The sequence below is a fragment of the Dermacentor silvarum genome, chromosome 2 (genome assembly GCF_013339745.2).
Source record: "Dermacentor silvarum isolate Dsil-2018 chromosome 2, BIME_Dsil_1.4, whole genome shotgun sequence".
Lineage (NCBI taxonomy): Eukaryota > Metazoa > Arthropoda > Arachnida > Ixodida > Ixodidae > Dermacentor > Dermacentor silvarum.
This window is the reverse complement of record NC_051155.1, coordinates 238282888-238309878: the sequence shown is the minus strand read 5'-3', so window position 1 is coordinate 238309878 and position 26991 is coordinate 238282888. Positions and strand designations below refer to the sequence as shown.

The 26991-nt window shown below is 45.4% G+C and overlaps 1 protein-coding gene across 3 annotated transcripts in view; it reads right to left on the bottom strand.

The window, feature by feature from the left end:
- Positions 1-26309, bottom strand: part of LOC119442932 (RNA-binding protein 33) — an 89059-nt gene extending 62750 nt beyond the window's left edge. For all 3 annotated transcript variants that reach the window (XM_037708009.2, XM_037708005.2, XM_037708008.2), the window contains exons 1-8: positions 26077-26309; positions 25706-25748; positions 24951-25032; positions 24579-24699; positions 16903-16984; positions 14390-14705; positions 7767-7891; positions 3889-4204 (exon numbers count right to left, since the gene is read on the bottom strand). In XM_037708009.2, coding sequence (XP_037563937.1) covers positions 3889-4204; positions 7767-7891; positions 14390-14705; positions 16903-16984; positions 24579-24699; positions 24951-25032; positions 25706-25748; positions 26077-26084 — 1093 coding nt within the window. In that variant the 5' untranslated portion in view covers positions 26085-26309. The remainder of the gene's footprint in view (positions 1-3888; positions 4205-7766; positions 7892-14389; positions 14706-16902; positions 16985-24578; positions 24700-24950; positions 25033-25705; positions 25749-26076) is intronic.
- Positions 26310-26991: the final 682 nt, after the last annotated feature.

Sequence of the window (26991 nt, the reverse complement as noted above, 5' to 3'; positions counted from 1 at the left end):
GCCTCCGCAGCTGCATTAAGGGGTCTCTCTCCTAAGCTTTTGCTCTATGGCGGTGTCGGAGCAATGTCGGTCGGAGGCGCCGCCACGTTATTTGGCACGCCGCTGAGAGCATTGTCGATCCGTGGTATGTTCAAATTAACCATCGCAAATGCTTTCGTGTTCGAAGTACCAAGCGTTTTCGCCCATTTAAATACACATAACTTTGACGGGACCGCAGCGTCATGTTCGAATTAAGCATGTTCGAATGAACGAGATTCGACTGTATTAAGATCTGACTGAACTTTCCCGATTCATGTCCCCCAAAACTACCGTAATGTAAAAATGACACTAGAGCTCCTAAGCAGAGTAAATATCGCATGTGCACTTTTTTTTATTGGCAGGAAAAGCTTATCATGCTTCCGATACTGGCAAAAAAGAATAAGACGAAACTAGAAATCCTAGGTTTCACAGAATCGAACTTTATTTACTAACCTCTGTATTAAGAAATGCATCTTGGAGCCCATGCTTGACTTGTTCTAAATGACGCCTGTCATGAATGAAGGAAATGCAAGGAGCCTTCTGGGCACGTTTGCGCCAGAGATCATTTATGTCCATTCAAGCATGGCCTTCAAGTTAAGAGGCATTTCTGAATACGGAGGTTAATGTCCATCATCATCACTCTCAGACAGCACCTAATACCACAACATGTCATCTCCATACAGTCTATACTAGTATGTTTGGTAATCTGCATTTATTGCAATTGCAAACGAGATGGTGGCCCACAGCTAGAATAACCACTTCATACTTCGTCCTGTGACACATGCAATTCTCTGCAATGCCAAGAACACGTGATGCGACTTGTTTCAGCTAGCTTGATATATAAAATAATTATCATTTGAATGTACTTTCGTAATCAGACTGAGTGCAAACTCATGTTGCCATCCATGGTTGCTATTTTTTGATAGCCCAGTTGGGCAGGCTGGTTCTGACGGTAGGATATTGTGAACACCGTGAAGAAGGTATTGGTTTCCTATCATTGCAATTTTGTAAACTGTTCAAGCAATTTTCAGACTAAATTTCCTGCAAAACAACGTTGTGCATTAAAATCAGGTAAATATCATGATTATTCAAAGCAATACACTGCAGACCGCTTATAACGTAAGTCGCTAGAGTCGTCAATATCTACACTATAAACGGTACCGCACTATAACCAAAACACCGATTTTCAAGCCCTGCACGTATGCAAAACATGTAGACCAAGCATGTAGACACGCTTTGTACTATCGCGCGCACATCGTGATTACGTTTTCGCCAGTGAGCTGGCGAAAACACAATCTCGATGTAGCCGTTGCTTTTCAAGCTCGACAGCTTTGCACAGAGTCAACATGAAACAACTGTTTGCCGCAACCACTGCGGAAAAAACCGAGACCGCTATCGACGCGATTATGAACGGTGACTTTGCGGTGCTGAAGGCACACACCCAACGCACGCACCGAGTCTGGACGAATTAACTACCATTCGCTGCTACACCTGCAGTCGAAACCGCGGTCGCTATCTATGCAATCATCGATGGCGACTACGCAGTTTTTTAGGCACGCGGCCGACGCGTGTACCAAGTAAAAACGAAACTACTGTTCGCCGCAACCGCTGCGGAGAAAACCGCGGCCGCGATCGTGGATGATGACTACGCAGTTACGAAAGCCCGCAGCCATCGCAGTGTTATGCGCGGCGGTAAACGCAAGAATACAGGCCTTAAAGACACAAATATGTTCGAAGCGTTCTGCGTTGCTGTCATGCATGTACGATTTCAACTGATGGCTGTGGCGATGCGGACTCCGCCGCTTCGTTTTGGTTGGACGCTAGTGCCGTTCTTGCTCTTTTGCGTCGCACATTTGCGGCGCTCCTCGCTCACCGAGCTCCGAAAGTAGTCCGAATTAACCGATGCGTGGCCAAATAAGTCCGAATTAACAAGAGTTGGATTGCATTGAATAATGCATACGTCGGCCGGCAGCACGCACCTTGTTGAGAAGCTTGCTCGCTGCCACCCTTGTCGGCGAGATTTTCCCGTGAAAGCCGCATTATAACCGGTATTTCGTCTCACGCGGCTGCACTGTAAGCAGTATGCGTATACATGGAGTTCTATGGGAGGGTAAACGGGAATTGGAAAAGGCCGCGTTGTAGCCAGTTCTGCACTATAAACGGTTACGTTATAAGTGGTCTATACTGTATATACAGTTCTCGATTTAAAATGCTGCTATGGCACGCTGCAATTAGATATTTCCGACGGGAAATTATGTGTGTTCCAACGCATTCACTGCACCCTAAGCTAAGGCGACGCGGACCCTGCCACTATTCGAGCCACCACTGTGGTAACCATTGGGGTCGGATGCGTGCGTGATGACCAGTGAAGTTTGAATTATCTAGCGAAGACTAATTTTAGGATCCAAACAATGCAAGTTTGGTCCCACAGAAATGTATGGGCACCGGCCAGGACACTTGGTCAGGATCTTCGGCTCAGCTTCGAATATCAAATAGAATATTGAATAATGATATGTATACATGCATTTATATTCGCAATTTTACTTATTTAAACACATTGGAACATCGCAATTGCATCGCCAATGGTAAAAAATTAGACTGTAAGTCATTATACTAAAAGACTGTGTATGTGACTCATGTTAACTTAGAAAATTGAGCAATTTCCATTAGCTCTCTGTTCCCGAAAGCCCGTGCCTTATTAATATACAGCATCAAATGCCCACGAACTCAAAGGTATTTGACATTGCGCCAGCCATCACTCACTGCATTTGCTGTCAAGCATTAAGCTCAGAATTGGGGGTGGTGCTGCAAAAGTAAAAAATACTGTTTGCTATGACTGTTGCTTAGAAAGAACTGCTAGAACATTGTCTTTTTTTTCCTATGTCTTGTGCCACATGCAAGCAGGACTTCTGCAGCGCAGCTTGCGCAGCAAGCTGCCTTCTGTTGTTTTCCTTCCGAGTGAGACATCTGATCGACTCACTGTTGTCGAATTACTGCATTTGCAAGAAGACCGCACAACCACAAATATAATGCTATACTACAGGAAGAAGAGAGAGGACACTTCTGATTGCATGAAAAAAAAAGTGATTATAACTCAAAGTCAGCCTCTGTAATGCATCCGTACTTGTTTAGCATACTGCCCTTTAGCATACCGTGACGCGCACAGGTATCGTGTTAATGCCCATCGTGTAACACCTGTGAGATCTGTATTACAAGTGCTGAGTTTTGCTAGGGCACGTATTGCGGTAGTGGATCAGCCATTTCTCTATCCTGAAATGTCGTAACAGGCATGCGATACACTGCACGGAGGCGCAGCATGGGCATGCGGACCTATACTCCCGGAATGAAAGTTCCTATTGCAGTTTGATTTTTTGTGCAGTCGCCCTCACCCACCTTGGTTGCGCTCCAAGTACACCCTTGCTGTGGGCAAACCAGAGCCCCTCGCTACCAAGAGGCTGGCTTCCCCACAGAGCTTAAACGTCGAGTGGCTGGGCGCACTTTACAGGAAAAGTTTTGCAAGAATGGCGAAATTATTACAAAATTCAGCACAAAATCAGACACATATTTTTAGATTAGACAGAAACAAATGCTAAGAACCATGCGTGCTCTCGCACAGCCAGCAATATATTTGATCTGCTTCAAATATTCGACAATGTTTTAATACTTAGTTTTCAAATCGAATACCCAGATACCCCTATAAACATTTTACAAAATCAGGTTTCATTAAATTTACATTTGGCTCTATACCACACTCAAGCATTACTAGAGCTAGCGCATGCAGGAGCCTGGAAACGCTTCTAGTACAGACTTCTTGGCAAATTCAGGATGGCAGCACTGATGGCCGAAGACCAAGTGGGGGTCTCTACATACCTTCATTCTGCCCACCAGGTCCCAGTCCAGCGGCACCGTTGCGGAACTGAGGGTTCACAAAGATCTTGCCCCGTGGCCCCTCTGCACTGGCCACATTTCCCGGGTGAAAAGCTCGCTGGGGTGGAGATTGTGTCCCAAATCGCACGAGGCCTGGAGTGTGCATGGCAAAGGGCGGTGCCACCCATGGCTCGATATGTTGTGCAGCACCACGATAGCCACCCCGTGGAGCCCCGCCGCCTCGTGGAGCCCCGCCGCCTCGTGGAGGCCCGCCGCCTCGTGGAGGCCCGCCGCCTCTCGGAGTTCCATTACCTCCTCTCTGCGGCATTCAAGATGACAAGATGAGCTATGAGCAAGGTTCCATGTTTTCAGTATTTATTTTTCTTCAAATTCAGGGGTTATTTACTCATGTTTATTCTTTCCCCTTTGAATCTGTGTTTTCCGATGTTTAATTTCAATGCCGGAGTGCAAAATGAATGCAAAATGGCGACCATAAAATAGGGGGGAAGGGAGCTTCAACATGTGGAGTCCAGATTATATGCGATTTTTGCCTTTGAGTGTGGCTTCACAGCAGCTCGCATTTGTCTTTATAGTGTGGCTTCACAGCACCACCACACGCACTGCCATAAAGCCATACTATAAGGTGAAATGCGTACTGCCATGAAGCCACACCTAAAGGCAGAATTCACGTTAAGGCGGTGGCGGGGGCAACTTCGAGGCTAAAAATTAGGAGAAAAAACTTTGCCTTATATTCGAATAAATATGGTACATGAAATTAATATTTAAACTTACCGGAAAAAATGGACATGTACATTGTGCGAACTTTGTCAGCCTTCGGAGCAGCTATTTGCAGATCGAGGGGTTTTTCGGTTTTCACCGATTTAGAGAAAACCCCCTCGTGGGTTTATTTTTGGTATTTATCAGTATATGATGAAGACATGGAGGCACTGGATACAACATTGAAATCTACACGATGTGAAAAAGCTGATAGAACCAACATAGTCGTGTATGTCTGACATGTCTCAACATTAAATTTCAAATTCTTTCGAAGAAGTATGCACAGCTTGTAGCTACATACAGTATAGACCACTTATAACGTAACCGTTTATAGTGCAGAACTGGCTACAATGCGGCCTTTTTCGACTCCCGCTTACCCTCCCATAGAACTCCATGTATACGCATACACCGCTTACAGTGCAGCCGCGTGAGACGAAATACCGGTTATAATGCGGCTTCTGCGGGAAAATCGCGTGGACAAGCGCGGCAGCGAGCACGCTTCCTTAACAAGATGCGTTCTGCCAGCCGGCGTATGCATTATTCAATGCAATCAAACTCTTGTTAATTCGGACTTATTTGGCCGCACATCGGTTAATCCGGACTACTTTCGGAGCTCGGTGAGCGAGGAACGCCGCAAATGTGAGACGCAAAAGAGCAAGAACGGCGCCAGCGTTCAACCGAAACAAAGCGGCGGAGTTCGCATCGCCACAGCCATCAGTTGAAATCGTACGTGAATGACAGCAATGCCGGAATGCTTCGAGCCTATTTGTGTCTTTAGAGCCTATATTCTTGCATTTACCGCCGCGTATAACAACGCGTTGGCCGCGGGCTTTCGTAACTGCATAGTCGTCATCTACGATTGCGTCGATAGCAGCCGCGGTTTTCTCTGCAGCGGTTGCGGCGAACAGTAGTTTCGTTTTTACTCGGTACACGCGTCGGCTGTGTGCCTAAAAAACTGCGTAGTCGCCATCGATGATCCCATAGATTGCGACCGCGGTTTCGACTGCAGTTGTTGCAGCGAATGGTAGTTAATTTTTCCAGACTCGGTGCGTGCATCAGGTGCGTGCCTTCAGCACCGCAAAGTTGCCGTTCTTAATTGTGTCGTTAGCGATCACGGTTTTTTCTGCAGCGGTTGCGGCAAACAGTTGTTTCGTTTTGACTCGGTGCAAAGCTGTCGAGCTTGCAGAGCACCGGCTACATCGCAATTTTGTTTTCCCCAGCTCACTGGTGAAAACGTAATCACGATGTGCGCGCGATAGTACAAAGCATGTCTACATGCTTGGTCTATATGTTTTGCATACATGCAGTGCTTGAAAATCGTTGTTTTGGTTATAGTGCGGTACCGCTTATAGTGCAGATATTCGCGACTCCGGCGACTTACGTTATAAGCGGTCTACACTGTAAATAATACAGTCAAACCTTGATTTTAATGAAGTAATACTTGCAGCTAAAAACTTTGCTAAATTGCAAATTTTGTTAATTCAAGGTTTAAAAGTTTCAGCACTAAAAACAGCTTCACGACTTCCCAAAGCATTCCTGGTGGATAGTATCTCATCAGTAAGAACTTATAAACAAATCACATGGAGGTTGGGCCATAATAGCGTGGTTATGAGTGCCAGCGTGTGCAGTGCAGATCACGCCAAACGCAGCACATCAATGTAGCTCAACATGCCCAAGATATGCGTGTTCTGAGCCGCGCGGCGCCATAAATCTTAAGACGCCGTGGCTGACCGTGCTTTGTGGCCGCAGCCGTCATCAGATCGCCGAAAAATTAAAAACAAAGCGTAAAAAGATACAGATATTCTCCTGAGCAAACAGGAAAGGCGGAGCATTGATGGCGATAGCAATGAGGAAACTACATGAAGTAAGGTTCGTCGTTTTAACGGTGTCATGAGCACTCAGACAAACATGAACAGATTTCACTCGATGACCACAAATTTGCTGTCACAACGCCACAACTCGAGCGAACACTTTGCACCGCGTCTCATAAACATGAGATAATGCGACTACCAAACCAGAAGTGTGGGAACACAATGCACATCAAAGCCCCAACCGTCTGGACCCACGCCTTTGCACTTGCTGCAGATTACTTCCAAGATACAGCACATGGAACGATGGGCGAGAGGGCAGATAGGCGCTGCTCCCTAGTGCGTGCTTGATTGATCCTGTTACTGCCTGTTCACTCCCTCCTCATCCCCCTTGTGCATGTTTCTCCATGCGAATCGAGCACTGCCACATGCCCCGTGGCCTCCAAAAGTTGTTTACCAACGTGACAAATGGCATAGCAATGTTTTCTGCCTACCGCATACTATTCCGGTGCGCACGCTCTTTGATGGTGAATTTCCTGTTTAACCTTTCCGTGCGGAAGAATACTTGAAATAACTTTTGCCTCGGCTGACATATTTATATTTTGCTAGATTTACTAGCCATACAGGTTCAAAGTACATGCATGAAATTGCCGAAAACTTTGCTGAATGCACGAAATCACTTCGTTAAATCACAAAATAACTTGCACGGTTTTTAATGAAACTAAGATCGAGAATGAAAATAGTTCATTACATCGCAAATTTCGTTAAATCAAGGTTTGTTGTATCGACGTTTCAATGTATTCAAATACAAAACTAAACGCACAGTTCCCAATAAAGCTATAGAAAGCATTAAAACCACACTGAATTTCATGAAGGAGGGTATGAATAGCAGAACAAAGATCTAGTAAATTAGAGTGAAACTACAAAAGCTGCCAAAAATGAATGAAATGAAAGCACTAAAAAGTTTAATGATGTACCTGCATTGGGTCATTAACGTGTTTTGAGGGGCGGAAGAAAGCAAGAGCAACTAGTAGAAGGATAGAAAGCACTATACTTGGTGCACATCAAACTCTCAATGTTGCCATAGCTTAAGGCACTTGGTAAAGTATGCTTATGAAAGGCAGCAGAGAATCCTGAGAGTGAGTATAATAATGACTATTTTTTATTTCTGAAACCACAAAAAGTCAGCTCCAACATAGCATTCGCTCTCATGCTCTATTGATGCAGCTGTGGTACTTTTCTGCTAAGTCAAGGTAACAGATGTTTAGCTGTTGCTACTACTGCAACCAGCCTCACCTTGTTATTGTGGCCTCTAAAGTTGCCACCACGGCCCCGTCCACGCCGGTTGGGTTGCCGTCTATCATCTTCACGACTAAGGTAGGCATCAATCTTGGCAGCGTCCTCCTGACTGATGACTGCATCTGCAGGAAGTAGAACAAGGACAAGTGTACTTTTAAATAAAAATCAATCAGCAGCGCTATGTTCCTTTTTTACCATTTTGGCAAGGTCCTAAGCACAACTCAATTATTTTAAGCAAAAATCAAAAGTTATGAAACAAGAAACAAAAAGAGAGAATCTATAGACTATGTCACATCCAAAGTTTTGTAAGCAGTCAAGTTTTTTAATTCTTTTTTTTTTGTGCACTGTAACACCTTGTTAATTTGGATTTCACGGGATCGAAAGAAATGTCCAAATTAACCCAAGGTCTAATTATAATATTAGCAATAAACAAATGCTTAATACGTCAACACGATTTTATTTACCGAATGAGTCAACAAATCCTGCATCTACTCTGCACAAAAGCAGTATGAAAGCTGCAATTCTTGTCATCTTGTAACTGATTAGCAGTCAGTGGCGAAGGCCGCGCGGCTTTTTTCGCACTGAGGCCATGACGCAAAACGCGCACTTTCATCCGAGAGATGCTTTTCGCTATCGCACGCACATCCAGATTATTTTTTTGCCGTGAGCTTATCTGCAACAGATTGCCCGTCGTTCACGATGTCATCATCATCATCATCAGCCTATATTTATATCCACTGCAGGACGAAGGCCTCTCCCTGTGGTCTCCAATTACCCCTATCTTGCGCTAACTGATTCCAACTTGCACCTGCAAATTTCATAACTTCATCACCCCACCTAGTTTTCTGCCATCCTCGACTGCGCTTCCCTTTTCTTGGTATCCATTCTGTAACTCTAATGGTCCACCGGTTATCTATCCTACACATTACATGGCCTGCCCAGCTCCATTTTTTCCGCTTAATGTCAACTAGAAAATCAGCTATCCCCGTTTGTTCTCTGATCCACACCGCTCTCTTCCTGTCTCTTAAAGTTAGGCCTAACACTTTTCGTTCCATCGCTCTTTGTGCGGTCCTTAACTGGTTTTCGAGCTCCTTTGTTAACCTCCAAGTTTCTGCCCCATATGTTAGCATCGGTAGAATGCAATGATTGTACTCTTTTATTTACAACGACAGTGGTAAGCTCCCAGTCAGGATTTGGCAATGCCTGCCGTATGCACTCCAATCCAATTTTATTCTTCTGTAAATTTCTTTCTCGTGATCAGGGTCCCCTGTGAGTAATTTACCTAGATAAACATACTCCTTTACAGACTCTAGAGCAGGAGTTCTCAAGCATGTTGGTCCCAGGGAAACCTGCTAAACTCCATTTAAGTGCCAAGGAACCCCCCCTCCCCTCCTAATAGAGAGGCTAAGAGGCTAGCCTTAGCTTGCAACATGTTTGGGGCCAACGGTGGCATTCGGCAGGCTACTTTGACGGCGACTTGCAACACATGCGGTCCAAACTAGGTGCAATAGTTATGAGCCAAGACAAGACAGCATCGCAGCCAAGACATATGCCACAAAGAAAAAATGAGTTTTCAGTGCTTATCACACGGGGACACTTAATTATAACATTTCATCACAAGAGGTCTTAGAATTAGTGCCGAACATACTTTGAGTAATAAAACCTCGTTAATTCGAATTTCACGGGACCGAAAAAAATGTCCGAATTAACCGAACATCGAATTACCAAGGGTATCAAGAAACCAATAAACAAATGCTTACTACGTTAACACGCTTCTATTCACTGAATGAATCAGCAAATCATGTTGCTATTTTACACAAGAGCAGTGCGGAAGCTGCAATTCTCGTCATCTCGTGACTGGTTGTATAGCGCTCGCAGTGAGGCCGCGGTGCGCGTCATCTGGGACACGCCTTTCACTGCTACACGCACTTCCCGATTATTTTATCGCCCGTGACTTGGTCGCCAATAAATCGTCCGTCCATCGCGATGTAGCCAGTGCGCTTCATCTTCGACAGCTTTGCACTGAATCAAAGCGAAACTACTGTTCGCTGCAACGGCTGTGGAGGAACCGCGGCCGCTATCAACGCGATCATGGATGGCGACTACGCAGTTTAGAAGGCATGCAGCCGACGCGCGTACTGAGTCAAAACGAAACTACTGGTTGCCGCAACCGATGCGGACGCGACTACGCACGCGGCCAGTCGACGCGGTGTTATGCGCGGCGATAAACGCAATAAAGGCTTTAAGGGCACAGTTAGGCACAAAGCATTCCGGCTCTGCTGTCAGACACGTTTCACGTACGATTTCCGCTGACGACAAATGGCGATGCAAATGGATGCAGACTCTGCTGCTTCGTTTCGGTTGGACGCTAGAGCCGTTTTTGCTCTTTTGCGTTGCGCGTTTACTTTTGTAATCCTCGACGTATATATCAGCGCTATCAGCCCCGATGTACAAACGGGAGAAAAGAGCATCGTAGTAAGTTACGGCCTCCGAGATTCGAGGGCATAGCTTAGGTGCGCTGCCCTCTTTCAGAGGCTGGGTGGCTACAAGCTGCTGGTGGATTTATTGCGCAGTTCGTGCATTCCTGTTATGCAATGCGATGGTGCTTTTTGACACTCGGGAATGGGTAATGACGGTTCTTTAGATCAAGCGCACCTCGCGTTCGCCGTCTTAGCTAAGACGCTAGTTCTAACCTCACTAGGCCAATAATGTCCCAGGCAATACCTGATAATTCATCAAATAGCCCTGTTAAGCTAGCCTCACTCGACAGGGCGCGCCTGTTGAACGTTGCCAGGTTCAGTTTAAAGTGGCGGCCTGTGCGGACCCAGACATTCTTGCACTTTCTGCCGTATCGCAGGTCTGACCGCCGCCTTGGTCAGGTGCTCCGCAGCCGCTGGGGACCAAGGGCCATGGGTTAATTGTAGGAGCCATGAGGGAGGTAGTGGTTGTATACTGCACCAGGGAGGCCAAATCCTGTTCTGGTGAGGGAGTGACATTGTTGAAGCTTAGTGGGCCTTCCTTATTTGGTTGCACCTGGACTAGTATAGGCCCACTAGGTCTCGGCAATTTTTTTTTCTTTTTGCCGGTGTCAGGCGTCACTCCATACCTGAAAATGTAGTGGATTGGAGGAGGATTCGAGCTTACGACCTTCCGATTAGAAGCCAGGTGTTCTACCTCTGCTCCACGCCACCACCAATTGTATAATATGCATAGCTAAAGTGTAACTGTTATACTGAGAACAGAAACTTGGCTACGTATAAGACCGCATTCCATGCTGGTTGGCTCCTTACGAAAAAATACCTGCGGAAACCCCGTGCTGTGGGATTCAGTTCATGCGAAGCTGTCATTGATGTTTGTGAATAACGCTGGTCCTTCTTAGCGACCATTTGCAAGTACAGACTACTTGGCCCAGTTGGACACATTTTCATTGGCAACCACCTTGCTGGCTCCCAGTGAAAATCTTCAACATAAACTTTGTGAGCTCGAAATGAAAGCATAAAAATCACTGTATGACTGGCGACAAAACGACGATGATGGAACGATGACAATGGCATGATGACACTGAAAAAACGACTGCATGACAACGATGCAATGATGACAATGGCATGACCACGACAATGATAACCATGGGATGAAGATGCTGGAGTGATGATGATGGTATGATGACAACACAACACCATCACAATGTCATCAGTGACAATGACGTTGTAACGAAGGAAATGACAAAGCTGGAATGACGACAATGACCATGACAGTGGTATGACAATGCCGGAATGATTAAGACTGTAAACGATGACATCATGATGGAAATGATATGATGAAGGTGGAATCACGATGACGCACTGACAATGAAATGATGACAACTGCATGACGACAAGACATAAGGATAATGGGATGACGACAGTAAAATCATTAAAACAAAATGACAATGTTAGAATGACCACAACGATGTAGCAAAACATAATAATAACAAATGATTAAAAAAAGGAAACAAGAAGCTTGCCTTCGTGCATAGCGTTCACCACTAGCGTTTGCAGGTAAACATTACGGTTACACACAAGCTGCAGTTGCCAGGGAAGCGTGAGAAGCAGTCAGGGATCCTTGAATGCTATCGCGTTCCACTCTTAAAGGCGAAGCTTAAGCGTCCTCCAAGTTTTTTTTTTTGTCCTAAGCGGCTTGTGACTACTAGTGTGTGCTAAAACTTTCGAATAACGAACTGAATAGTGTCATATTCGAGTCGGTATTCAAGTCGAATAGTCACTAGTAAATGCGAATTACATATTTCGAATACTTTTCAAATATTTCGAAATGTCAACTGCGACCAATAAACATAGAATTGGAGCAAAAATATGGTAAATTTTCATCCCCGTGAGCATAGTATAAACATAAAACATGAGAACTTGCGTAGTGAAGTAGGTTATGTCACTTACGTAGCCATACTTTACAGGCTGTACAGCAATAATTCGCACTCTTTAAAGAGCCCTGTGCATGCGAAGGAACCACTTGTTTGCTCCGAATGCTCCATTTGTGTTTTTAATAAACGATGCTTCATAACATACTGCCACGCGTCTTCAAAAGAGGTTGACGACGTTTATTGAGAGCGGATGGGCTCTGGCGAAAACGGCGGCGAGAGGCAACTATCGAGCGGGGCGGTTAGCACGCGCACTTCTTTCTTCTTGCGCCTCTGCGCTTGCCCTATGCCCACTACTACAGGTGACATTTCCCCCCTTCCCTGTAGTCACCTGTAGTAGTGGGCATAGGGCAAGCGCAGAGGCGCAAGAAGAAAGAAGTGCGCGTGCTAACCGCCCGCTCGATAGTTGCCTCTCGCCACCGTTTTCGCCAGAGCCCATCCGCTCTCAATAAACGTCGTCAACCCCTTTTGAAGACGCGTGGCAAAGTGGTGGAGGTGCTGGGTATTTCTCACTCATGCCACATACTCCTCCTGGGAGCAGAAGCACCAGCCCTGTGTTAGTCCATACTCTTTCCATCGGACCAGCCGCAGGATCCGGGGACTGCCCCCTGAAGACACCGTAGTGCTTCAGACTACCCCAACCGGTATGGAACGTGCAATGACGAACCGGTATACACTTCAGAACCCGCTGGTGCCGAAGTCGTTCCATGGCGACGTCTTCGAAGACGTCGAAGACTGGATGACCGACTTCGAGCGCGTCGCCGAATACAATGAATGGGACGACGCGACTAAACGTAGGAATGTCTACTTTTGCCTCGAGGACGGCGCGCGTACATGGCTTCAAAACCGTGAGGAGCAACTGACGTCGTGGCGCGAGTTCCGCCGTCATCTACTGGACACTTACGCCAGTCCTGATCTCCGCGAACGAGCCGAACGAGCAATTCAGGTCCGCATCCAGCTTCCCAACGAAAGCGTTACCGCGTGCGTCGAAGATATGACGCGCCTCTTTGGACGAGCAGACCCTCGAATGACCGAGGACAAGAAGTTGCGTCACCTGATGCGAGGGGTGAAGGAGCAGCTCTTCGCTGGTCTGGTGCGCAATCCTCGGAAGACTGTCGCCGAATTTCTATCCGAGGCGGTCGTATGGAGAAGACGCTTCAGCAGCGCTCTAACTTTTACGAGCAGCAAGTGAACGCGACTACGGACATGTCCACGGCCATCGGAAGCCACAATGACAACCTTCGAGACCTCATCCGCACCGTTGTGCGCGAAGAGATACTGAAGGTTTACGGCACCCCACAAGCTACGGTGAGCTCCATTGCGAGTGTAATAAGAGATGAAGTGCACCAAGCGCTCCGGTCCACCGTTCCTTTTCCTAGCACCGCGCCTGCACCTTCTGTACACCACCGTGCGACCTACGCAGAAGTCTTGCGGCAGCCTGCTTCGTCCCCGCCGCTGTTTGTTCAGGCCGCTCATCCGGTTGCACTCCCACCAGCCCAACCGGTGCCATACATCGAGGAACGACGCATGCCTCCACCACTTTGCCACGCGTCTTCAAAAGGGGTTGACGACGTTTATTGAGAGCGGATGGGCTCTGGCGAAAACGGCGGCGAGAGGCAACTATCGAGCGGGGGCGGTTAGCACGCGCACTTCTTTCTTCTTGCGCCTCTGCGCTTGCCCTATGCCCACTACTACAGGTGACAATACTATGTAATGACAGAAACTTGCTAACCTTAAGAATAATGGGATGTGAACATTGTTTTATATTAATTGTGATAACAGCCATTCATCATTTGCTTATGGCACTATTCAATTCGTATTAGATTAGGTCTCAAAAATCTTTATTCGCACACCCCTATGAGCTATATATTGCATTACATAATTAATTAGTACATAACTGAGATTTAGCATTTTGAGATGCACAGTGGGAAATGATGGACACCATAATGCAAGTTCCAGATTAATTTTGACTACCTGAAGTTATCTGAGAAACACCAAATCAAAGAAAACTACACAGGCATTTTTGTAATCTGTCCCCTATGAAACGCAGCTACTGCAGCCAGGGGCCAAATATGTGAGCTCGTGCTCAGCCATTGTTGACCAGTAATGTGCAGTGTTTGGCAGGACCAAGTGAGGCGCCACAAGAAATGGCTGGCACTGAATGCAAGCACTTTGTGTCCGACAATGCAACCCAAAAAACGGTGCTCACCTAGGGAATCGGGTATGGCCTGCCGCCGCTTTGATGACACAGTGGCGATCACGGTGCCTGCACGCCTCTCAGTCTGGAAGCGGCCTCTGCGTCCCCCTTCCTCCTCCTCTTCCTCTTCGTCTTCTAGACGTCTGAGGGACTCCCTCTCAACAGACTCGGCACAGGACAGACTTGGAGAAGGGGCTGGCTCACTGACCAGTGATGGTATGGGCTCCTCTGTTTTCTCATTGGGAGCTGGCGCTGCAGTCTGGGCTGCCTTCTGTGGCCGGTTTGGGGGACGAAGTCGCTGGGAACGGGGCTGCAGACTTGATACACTCTGCAAGTTTGTGAAGTCACAACGCTTAGCTGCTGGATTATGATGATATAGTGGCCTCGAAAACATAGGATGAGACGAATTAAGAATGCCTAGCTGTTAAAAGCAGTCGAGAAGTTAGAAATGGCAACGCGTGCCAGGGAGGAAGATTGAAACAAACACATGCAACACACCTATGGCACACTGGCTAAGCACAGCAGGAAAACAAGACATTTCATGACTTACTGACTTCTTTTCCTCCACTTGTCTCCTTTTTGTCCTTTCATCATTTAGTAAGACACTTATCTCCCATTCTCTGTTTACTATAAATTCCCGAGTTTCATGCCACACAATGGTCAAGGCAGCAAATTAGAGCATCAACAGCTGCATGAGCAATAGACAAAGAAACTCATTTGTTAGACTGATCAGACTGTGCCAACAAAGCATACAATGGTGCTAAAAGTTTGCTGGCGTCTGGCACTGTGGTCATTGCAGTGTGTTCTGTACACACTGTGGACGAAGAGATAACTTGGTCGATGGTGGGAGCCGAACCCACAACTAAGGTAAGTTATCTTTTCATCCACTTTCACTTTTAACCACAACTAATTACCCGTAAGACTTCCTTGGCTTCACTGCCTGCTGGTTTTACATAGTCATGATTAACAAAAATCGAGCCCTATGGTTTCCCTTCTCGTTCATTCATTGCTGGTGTTATTTAAAAATAATGTTGCCTAGTCTATTAAAGCACAAATTTTGTGCTGTTTGATTGTGGAAGTACTATAAACCTGGAGGCTAGTTTTGACAACATCTTCTGTTAAAGCTTTATTTTTGTCAAAAATTGCAAAACATAACCAGTGATGTGATTGGTCGCAGCCATTTGGGAGCATCTTCTTGGAGCAATCAAAAGTGAGCTTTGGAGCAGAAGAGCGAGCTTTTGGAGCATCTAAATGCCTATTTCCAAGAGTAAAAATAGTCTTTGAGAGAAGCAAGTGAGCTTACAGAAGGAGGAAGCCCAATTTAACGGGAAACATGCACATTTTTACCAAGAATCCTTTAGCTCAACATAAAGTTGTAGCCCTAAAACATGCGAATCCCATGCATGATGACAAAGTAATGACGACGGCAGTGTGATTACGATGGCATTATGGCGTTGGGATGACAACTGTATGCAGACAATGGTGTGATGGAAAATTAGATGAAGCTGGGATGATACGACCACTGCAGCATCACTATGGTAGTATGACCACAAACCTCTCTAATTTCTGCTTTAGCTTTCCAGTTTGCAGGAGGCTGGGCAGTAAAATGGCGAAGCGCTAAAACTGTAGAAGTTTGGGGAATTTGGGGAACTCGACTACGGAAGAGCTTTAGGAGTGTACAATGCTCGCTCGCTAAGCTACACCAGCCGAAAACAGCAAAATAGCTTCAGGGCAACGAAGAGAAACAAGCTCAGTAGAACGTGCAACGAGTTGCCCACATTTAACAAAATTTTCAGCCGTCATGTACCCACTTGACCAAACCACAGGATAGTCACAGCGCAAAAAGGTTTTGCTGTACCAGCAGAACGCTTTTCCATAAAGTGTTAAGAAAGCTGTCTGCTTTCACCTCTCAAAGCACCATTTCAGCAATGGCCGAAGCCACTACATTCCAAGCGCGTGGCAGCCCAACTATTGCACCCACGTTTTACTTCCTCCGTGTGCCCACACGTCTTGTGCATGTGATGAATGATGTCGCTTGTTAGATTAGTGTTTTTGAAAGTAGCAAAAAACACCTTTTGGAGCAGCTTTGGAGCACATTATCGAAAATGTAGCAGGATGTAGCAGGATCGGCCTTTTGGAGCAGTTTGGAGCAATTGGAGCCGCAATCACATCACTGCATAACTAATAGTTAAGTGCAGTGGTCATCTTATAAGGTGAATGGCATTACTCGTTGAAGAATTCCAACAGCAATGTTGGAATCACAGACAGACGAGTCACAAGACTGTCAACCAAATTGATCCGATTTTTGTGGGCCTGGTAGGGAGGAGTTAAAGGGTCCCTTAAACGGTTCAAACAAATTTTGTAGACGCGTAGGGCACATCTACAGTAAAACATTTGCGTCACAATTTAAGTGAAGCGCCTCATATTTGCTTCTAATTCGCTTCGAACCTCAAATTCACTATTCGCCCATCCCTAGATATGTTGTTTCTGTTAAGTGTTCCTTCAATAATAAATTCTGGATTTACCTCAAGATCTTCATTATCTTGTATCAGGGAATCAAAGTCTGGGTCTATGTCAACGTCCAGCACATCTCCATCATCGTTGGTTCTGATGAAGAAAGTAAGAATCACTATAAGAACACTTCAACAGCAGCACAGAACTTCTCTGGAGATGTGTTATAGAAGAGCGAAACGACATTTAACAGTACGCAAATAATTACAAACATAGAAAGTGATCACAAGGCAAGACGAACTGTCAACACGCTCAGGTTTATCCACATTAAGTCACAGAAGGCTGACCACATATAAGGCTCCTGCACAAGCTCACTAATGGATGAGCCATTTCAGGTTTTTTTTTTTTTTTTATTTGACAAATACTGTCGCAGCCAAAGCAGGGGTGGTACATCAAAAAAAAAGACACTTTCACAAAGCAAAATAGTAATGTTAAAATAAAATTCAAACAGCAAACACAAAGAAGCAAAGGTACTTGTATGCAACTGCAAGGAACAATAGCACTGATTAATAAGGATGCAAGTTGAGTGAAACAAGCAAGAAAGGGCATGCAAGATATACAGTAAGATCACAGGTGCATGTCTGAACAGAAAGCACTTATTTTACAATCAGTACCAAAAAAAAAAAAAAAAACGACCATGCGTTTCTCTCATAAATGACCAACAACAGCGGATAGGAAAGAGCCGACTAAGTGCCTATTCCTGACTTTTTTTGGAAGCATGTTCCAGTCTCTCATGGTTCTAGGAAAAAAACACAACTGGTAAGTACTTGTTCCAAGCTTCGGGTACATGACGGTACGCTCAAGTTTTGCCCGAGTACTTCTAGACATATTTAGCTAAAGAACTGTCAAAATTCATTTTAGTATGGCCGTTCACTATTGAAGTACTGTATAAAGCATCTTGAGCATCATATGGGTCCAAAAGCATCATATGGGTCCAAAACAACACCATCATATTTGAGCACAGGATGCACAAGTGATGCATAACCAACCAGTTTTGTCTAACTTGTGCAATGCTTCAGACGATGACGAAGCAACGAGAATCTGTTTGATGCTGATGAAACTATGCATTTGATGTAAGCACTTCATTTTAAATCATAAGCTACTTCAATTCCCGGACAGTTAGACGTCCTTGTTGCCAATTTTTTATGCGTGCGATAGTTGGTTCTTTTTTCTTGTTAGAGCCGAACCCGGATATATTGAACCCACATATAACAAATTATTGTGTATATGAAACAGCTGTAAAATTGACATCACCCGCCGGCGGGTAATGTCACGGGTGGCGATCCTCTGGTTTGGTGCTTGGACAATGACGACGACGTAGCTTTATGGTGTGCACGTACTAGCCCTACCATTGCTGCGGCGTTGTGCACCTTCCCTTGTAAATATATCCTCTGTATATAAATTCTCCCCATAACAATATCATTATTATTGTGAAGTAACTGCGTCGCCTTGCTAGCTGTGCACAACAATAACACAGGTCAACGATTAGTTACTGCTAGCTTGTCGCCAGCTTTATGTATCTGAATAATTTTACCTATTTTGGCGTCCGCAGGACTACAAACACCTTTCTACAAACACTCACTAAAAATAATGAAAAAATATTTAGCACACCACTCAGTGTATCTAAATAGAAATGTATGTGAATTTCGTCCGGTCCCAAAGATTTCTTGGTGTCTAAATTGAGTACTAGTGCCGAAAAAATACCTTGCAAGATAGGGAAGTTCATGCCTAGGGGCCTGGCTAACATTTGTATTGTTGTCGGAAATACGTAAACAAACTGAAGTGGTCACTGTAAGCTGTTGCTATACAAGTTGGGTCAGTGATGTCCTTATCATGCACTCTTAATTTATTAACGGGTTTCTTCTTTTGTGTCAATTGAAGTAAAACAAGTCCTTCATTTTGGCCTCACTTGCAATTTTAACTTTTTTTTTCCTATTCTACTGGTGACAAGCCATTGTGAATTAATAAACAATGAATGGGCAATCCGTATTTGAAGGAACAGCGCAGATTAAATGAAAGGCTGGGTTTTTGGCTGAGTGGGGGATGACGCTGACTGCTGGTGCGCTATTGCCTGTCTTGGTGTACGCATGTCTAACCTAACAACTCGTTGAACCAAGCTGAACGTCCTGAAAGCTCAGCGTCACGAAACATCAAGTTTGCCTACGTCACAGAATACCTTAAATTCATGTTGGTGCCTACAATATGAGGTGCTGCGGTGAAGTCTCTAAAAGCAATCACATCAAATTAAAGTGTGTTCTAGCCCTAGCTTAGCATTATTAAATGGCTGAAGACATTTATTTAAATGTACAGTTAAGTGAACACAGCACATCAACAACAAAATTTTTTGTAAGTGTTCCTTTCAGCAAAGCTTTTATGCGCAACTCACAGGTTCACAGGGCCTTACCCCTACACATGTGAGCTAGAACAACTTTCTGCTGGTGTGACAGATTCTTTAATCTGGGTTCACAGCTATGTATGACATAGACACAATGGAAAACTGCAATTAAACAAACGATAAAATTAAATTCTGTGGTTTTACGTGCCAAAACCATGATATGATTATGTAGCACGCCATAGTGGAGGACTCCAGATTAATTTTAGCATGCAGTTCTTTAACGTACCCAACGCATGGGCCAGGGGCGTTTTTGCATTGCACCCCCATCAAAATACAGTCGTGGCGGCCAGAATTTGATCCCACAACCTCGGGCTTAGCAGCGCAACACCAAAGCCACTACGCCACCACGGCAGGTAGCAGCGATTAAGTCATGGGCTCTCTCAATACTAGAGCCAATAAATAATAGGTATGTCAGATTTAAATTCTGCCACACTGTAGGGTTTCAAGAGCATGCTTCTCCCCACATTTTGTCTGACGAACGCAAGACACATACACCTCCTGAGAAATGAAACCGTAACTGGCTGTAGAAAAGCTATCATATTAAGGTGGTAGGCCACATTCAAGTCTTTTTTTTTTCCACAAAACTGATTTGTTGTTTTTTACATTTTATGTATGCCCAAACATTCAGCAACATGTAGCAAAAAGATTATCTTCCTATCATCATTAGGTTGGGAGTTACAGTGAGTTTTCCAACCCGTACCCTCGCATTGCAATACCAAAAATAAGTACATACTATTTCTTTTATAGAAATATTATTCAAAATACTGCGACGTAGCGTTAACATGACCTTTAATACGCCACGAAGATGCGGCGGACCGAACACACTCAAGGCACAGATCAGTCTCAAGATGAGTCCCCACAAGCGATGAAGACGAAGAAGCCGACATGATGATGAACATGTGCAGCCAACGAAGAAGTGACTGAGAAATGCCCACACTAATTTCTCCCGCGTGCAAGCGGCCAGCCTGGCCGCAACTTAAAGGGACGGCGAACGCCTTGTGAAAGACTTCATGCGAGAGACGTGGACAATCTCGGCAGTGCGACAGCGGCGGTCAGTGGGAACCACAATAGGTTGGACGAGATAATTAACGGGAGAAGTCTGCTCCAAGACTCTATATGGGCCTATGAAAAGAAACTGAAACTTGTCGCATAAGCCAGGAGTGCGAAATGGTGTCCGGAGTAGCACTTCATCGCCCGGGCGGAAGAACACTGCGCGATGGGATGCGTCATAGAGGTCCTTGCGGTCCTGTTGCCATGCTTCAGTGTTGATGCGGGCGAGCTGGCGACAGTGGAGGAGGCGTGATATATATTGTTCACAAGAGGATGCAGCTGGAGTGACAGGGGCGGAGAAGAAGGAGACGTAAAGAAAATAAGAGGGTGAACGGCCATAGACGAGGTAGAATGGGGAGTAACCAGTTGTGCGTTGTTCGGCGGTATTGTACGCAAAAGTCATGAATGGCAAAATTGCATCCCAGTTTGTGTGGTCTGGTTGAATATACATGGCTATCATGTCGGAGAGCGTGCGATGAAAGCGCTCAGTTAGTCCGTTGGTTTGAGGGTGGTAACTCGAGGTTGTCTTGTGGGTGGTGCCGGAGGCTCGGAGCAATTCGGCTACAATTTGTGAAAGGAATGCCTTTCCACGGTCGCTCAGGATGACACGAGGAGCACCGTGACGCAGGATTAATGCTTGAAGTATAAATGCAGCCACTTCAGAAGCCGACGCCGAAGTTACGCAAGCTGTTTCGGCATAACGTGTCAAGTGGTCGACGGCTATCACTATCCATCGATTGCCGGTGAGAGTCGTGGGAAGGGGACCATACAGATCAATACCAACGACTTCGAATGGTGCCGACGGACATGGGACTGGTTGGAGCTCTCCGCTTTGACCTGATGTTGGTAGCTTTCGGAGCTGGCAAATGGTGCAGGAAGCGACGTACTGTGCTACACTAGTGGATAAGCCAGGCCAGTACAAGCAACCTTTGATGCGGTCGTATGTTTTCTGAAAACCAAGATGACCAGCAGTCATGTCGTCGTGATAGGCCTTAAGAACATCAGCGCGAAGAGAGCGAGGCAGAACAGGCACCCAGCGTTGACCATCAGTGATAGATATGGCGGTACAGGGCGCAGTTGTCGAGCTTGAATTGCGTGAGCTGTCGACGAAGGCGAGCGTTGGGCGGGCGTGAAGTTCCCTGAATGCGGTCTATGATGCGTCGACAGTAGGGGTCAGCGAGTTGGTGAGATACGAAAAAAATTAAATTATAGGGTTTTACGTGCCAAAACCAGTTCTGATTATGAGGCACGCCGTAGTGGGGGACTCCGGAAATTTGGACCACCTGGGGTTCTTTAACGTGCACCTGAATCTAAGTACACGGGTGTTTTCGCATTTCGCCCCCATCGAAATGCGGCCGCCGTGGCCGGGAGTGGTGAGATACGAGCGATCCATGGTCATCAGAAGGAATCTGGTCAATAGCGGTTAAGGACAACATATGCGGGGAAGGACGGTCCGAAAGCTTGTCGCGGAAGGCAGGAGCGGAACCATGGCATGGCGTCGTAGGAAGCAGGCAGCGAGAAAGCACATCTGTGTCCTGATGCTTTTTACCACACTTGTAGATAATAGTGAAGTCGTATTGTTGCAGACGGATAATCCAGCGACCAAGGCGTCCGGTCAAGTTCTTGAGCGTGGAAAGCCAACATAAGGCATGGTGGTCCGTAACGATGGTAAAATGGCGGCCGTGAAGATACGGTCGAAATTTCTGTACCGACCAAACGACAGCCAGGCACTCCTGCTCAGTGATGGTATAATTCTTCTCGGTGTTCGTCAGTATGCGGCTTGCGTAAGCGATGACCCTCTCACGTGAAGACTCATCTCGCTGTAGGAGAATACCACCGATGCCATGACCGCTAGCGTCCGTATGCAGGAGCGTGGGTGCGGTTTCATTGAAATGGCGAAGTACTGGTTCAGATGTGAGGGCGTTTTTCAGATGGGTAAACGCTGATTCGCATTCGGGAGACCACTCAAAGGCAACGCCAGAACCGAGTAATTTGTGCAACGGTGCAGCTATTGAGGCGAAGTCACGTATAAAGCGGCGAAAATAAGAAGCGAGGCCAAGGAAACTGCGCAAATCTTTCGCCCTTTCGGGGCGAGGGAAGTGAAGAACCGCTGAAACCTTATCGGGATCTGGACGAATGCCGTCTTTGCTCACAATGTGACCCAAGACCTTAATTGTCTTGCTGGCAAAACGGCACTTTTTCGTGTTCAGCTGTAGGCCAGCGTTGGCAAGGCACGTGAGAACTTAGGCCAGGCGTTGAGGTGTTGAGAGAAGGTGGAAGAGAAAACAACAATGTCGTCCTCGGCCAGGCGTTGCAGGTGTTGAGAGAAGGTGGAAGAGAAAACAACAATGTCGTCCAGATAGCACAGGCAAGTCTTCCACTTCAAGGCCCCGCAGAACGGTGTCAATCATGCATTCGAATGTTGCGGGTGCATTGCAGAGGCCGAATGGCATTACACTGAACTCGTATAGCCCATCTGGTGTTGAAAACGCAGTTTTTTCTTTATCGTCCTCATGCATAGGTATTTGCCAGTAGCCCGAACACAAATCAAGACTCGAGAAGTACTCGGCATTCTGCAGTGAATCCAAGGCATCGTCTATGCGAGGCATAGGGTATACATTCTTACGCGTGATCTTATTGAGTGCCCTGGTAATCGACGCAAAACCGCACAGAGCCGTCTTTTTTCCGAACTAGAACGAGGGGGGATGACCAAGGACTAGCGGAGGGGCGTATTATATTCCGTTGCAGCATGTCGTCGACGTTTTCTTCAATGACTTTCCGCTTGGCAAGAGAGACGCGATATGGCCGACGGCGAACAATGGACCCACCATCTGTCTCTATCCGATGCGTGATGACGGAAGTCTGTCCCAATGAAGAGGCATGCGCGTCAAACGAAGCTTCATACTTTTTCAGCAAAGCTAGCAACTGTTGTGACTGTGAAGGGGTCAGGTCGGAACTGATGGCAGCTTCAAGGGCAGAGAAAGATGCGGAATGCCCAACAGTAGGAGCTTCAGAGGAAGCCACTTCAACAGAAACAACAGACAGATGCCCGGATGTAGTGACGCAAGCCAACGTAGTGCCCTTAGGGATCAGAAGTTTTTCAGGATGTCGGGTTTAAATTTTTTTTTAAGTTTTTAAATTTTATGTTGTCACCAAGCAGCCACACAAACAAAAGGAGACTCTCGTGCATCTCATGGAGGCTCCAGCTATGATGCTTGTGCATTTTAGGCCCTCTGTGTACTTTATGACATCTTTCACATGGTTTGAAGAGTTTTTTACCAATTTTCTCAAAACAAGATTTTGCTCCACATCATGTTACACAAACATTGATGCCTTTTTTTTTTCTCTAATGAACATTTTGATATGAAATTTTGTCACATAGAGATGTGTGCAATAAACTAGAACAAAAGAAATTGATGCAATAGTTTTGCACTTGCAGCTCATTTTGCTAATAAATTTGCTCCAAATTGGCATTATTTCTTTTTTTCGCTTTGCTTAGTGTTTTGAACATTGCTTTCTTAATATTTATCACATTGTATGTATCCTAGTTCATTGCATAGGTCCACCACTTGGCTACATAAATGCCAAAGATTTACTCAATTCATCAATTCATTAGTTACTTATCACTGCTTGCATGACTACTAGCACTTTTACCACATTTTATGGCAAAAATTACCTGTCAAAAAGTAAAATGAACAATTTTTTGTACTTTAAATAGTTGAATAAGCTAAATAAGACATGCTTATTCAAGAAAAAAAAAAAGTTTAAATCCTGGCTTTCAATTAAAAAATTTTGTGTGTGTATGTGTGTGTGCGTGCGTGTGTGTGTGCGTGTGTGTGTGCGTGCGTGCGTGTGTGGCCTACCACTTTAAGTTATTTAGGGCTCTCTGAGGTCTGATCTTAGGGCTGCCAGTATTTTTTCCAAGATTTCGAGGACATTTGTTTAAAGCAAAAAAGTGAAACGTCGAAAGTGTCATGTCACCACACTTTTAAGAGAAACAGCTGAACTATCCCAGAACAGAGAAGCAGCACTTGGCACACTCAGGTGGTTCCCGTCCAGAGCAATGACAAAGCTTAAAGTAGTGTAGTTGCAGAGCTCCGACAAGAACCAGCATATTCAGCAGGATACAGCTAATGGCATCTCCCCTAATTTGTCAGCAGGTCCAAAAGCAACACATTAAAAATGTCTAAAAACCTATTATATGCACGCTTTCGGTAACATCATAAATGTGATCAAAATGCCCACCTTTCTTCACTGTAGCTGTACTCGTCTACTATTTCAAGGCTGTCACCATCATGGACTGCCACAGGGTTTCCTTCCTCATCCACATACTGTATGTTGGACACATTTTCTGCTGCGTGATCACCTGCAAGTGAAAACAGCCACAAGACACATTTTGGTGGCATGTAAGTGAGCTGGCAGATGCATTTAATAATACAGGATGCGCAAAGTTCGCAACACAAGAATGCGTTAAAGTAGATACAAAATTTTGAATCAGCTTGCACTTAAGGAACAGGTTTGTCCTACTTAACAACCATGCACTACATCCCTTTCGCCTTCATATCTGTGGGCAATTCTTGGCGATATGAAATGTGGTTGAAGGGAGAGATCACTTACGTGAACCACCAGATGAGTGTGCTTCGTCCTCATCCAAACCAAGTAATGCATCCTCGTCAGCAAGGTCAAGCTCATAGTCATCCTGAAAATGAAAAATTCACATGAGCATAATTAAGTTGCAATAGTGTGCTTAGCTGTTGCTCTACTGAACTCTAGCAATGAAGTGACCCTGGAAGGTTAATGTTTTGGCAAAATGGAAGCACGATGGTTATACGTCATGTAATTTGTAATCAAGATAATTCTGCCAATGCCTAGAATATACTTGTTACATATGAAGACACTCAACTTGCCTTGAAAATGACGTTTACGTTGTTTAACCGACAAGCTACGTTATTTACGCAGCGAAATTCACTGGGATACCAATTAAATATCTACTAGTACGTTACATACAATAATAATGCAGAGGTTGCTAGTAATAACGCCAAGATTCACGAGATGCCGATACGGGAAGGTAGTCATAGGTCAGAAATTCTAAAGCATAAAACGTATTTAACAAATGCGATGACATCACTTTCTCATTGTGATAGGGTGGCGTTTTGCGCCTTTTCCAATGCGCGACCGAGTGGTCTCCATCCTCCGCTTCATTTGTTTTGAACTGTATGATACCGCGAGCGCCATTTGCCACCACGCGCTCACGGCCCGTGCGATGCTACAGGTTGCTGTCGAATTACTCGGCCCGTTGTGCAAAGTCGGCACAACAGCAGATTAAAGCCTTATCAAGCTGTGAACGTTGCTAGCAGTGCTACGATTCTCACCTTTCCCTGAATGTCGTCGTCCAAAATGTCATCTTCGGCGATTCTGTAAGAACATATACTATTTTCAGTTGACATAGGTAAGAGAAGCCTGTCCGGCGTCTCCCCCACATCAAGTGCTACACTTTATTACACATTAAACACTGAAACGAAGCTTATGTAACGAAGTCAGGGCAAAAGACAGCTAGCTTTCGGCTACTCAGTTATACCGTCCAGTGGTTAAGATGTTGCCTTACACAAGTATACAGCCACTCATGCCAAAAAAAAACTTTTCAGTGACATTAAATCCTGAAAAAGAAAACTGAGGGCAAATGCAATTGAAATACGTGACATTATGGATCGTTCTCGCTTCGATTAAAAGTGCGGGCACGCACCTTGCCATGTCTGTGATAAGTTAGGCTTCAGACCGACGAGTTTGATGATGTTGGAGTGGTTGTTTTTAAATGACTGCTTGAACTTGTCGCAAGCTTGCAGTCTGCCATCGAACTATTGTAGTGGTCACTTAGAGTAACTTATTCGCTAAAATTAAGTTAATTCGCTTGTATACAACAGAGAAGCCATAGTCAAACGGCCCAGCTACTCGTACAGGCTTGCTATCGTGCTGCAATCTGCACATGAGACAGATGGCGCTACATACAAATAAAATATAGACAAAGCCAAAATAGACTTTAAGCGGGTAGTACGGTACGGGTAGAAATAACCAAACGGAGGTTATCTTATTGGTGGCTAAAATCAAGGCAGGGGTTTCATCCACCACAAAGTACAAAATAAGTTAATAGTCACGGCTAGGTGACGTATGCCACCGCCCGATTTGAAGGGTTCAGCTACATCTAGCCACCGTGTTCTAGAATAGGGGTAGTTCAGCCATCCATCCATCCATATAAATAGAGCATACAAACTACAAAATACAATTTTTTGTTGTTGTTAGTAATGGTTGCGACTAATTAAAGTTTTACTAAATCGTTATAACAGGTGCGCGCCTAAAAGAAAAACACTAACGGTAAGCCCAATAAGGATCGAATTCGATCGATCGCGATCGTATCGACCGTACTACAGTGTACTAGTAACCGTACTGCGATGGGTGATCCCGTGCAAGCTGTCAGCATGCGCGCTGATTGGCTGGTTGAGCAAAATTGAATGACGTCGGGCTCAACCACCCAATCAGCTCATCCAATTTTGCTAAAACAGCCAATCGGCACACGCCTGAAAGCGAAAAAAGAAATTTCGCCGATTGGCTGTTTTAGCAAAATTGGATGAGCTGATTGGGTGGTTGAGCCCGACGTCATTCA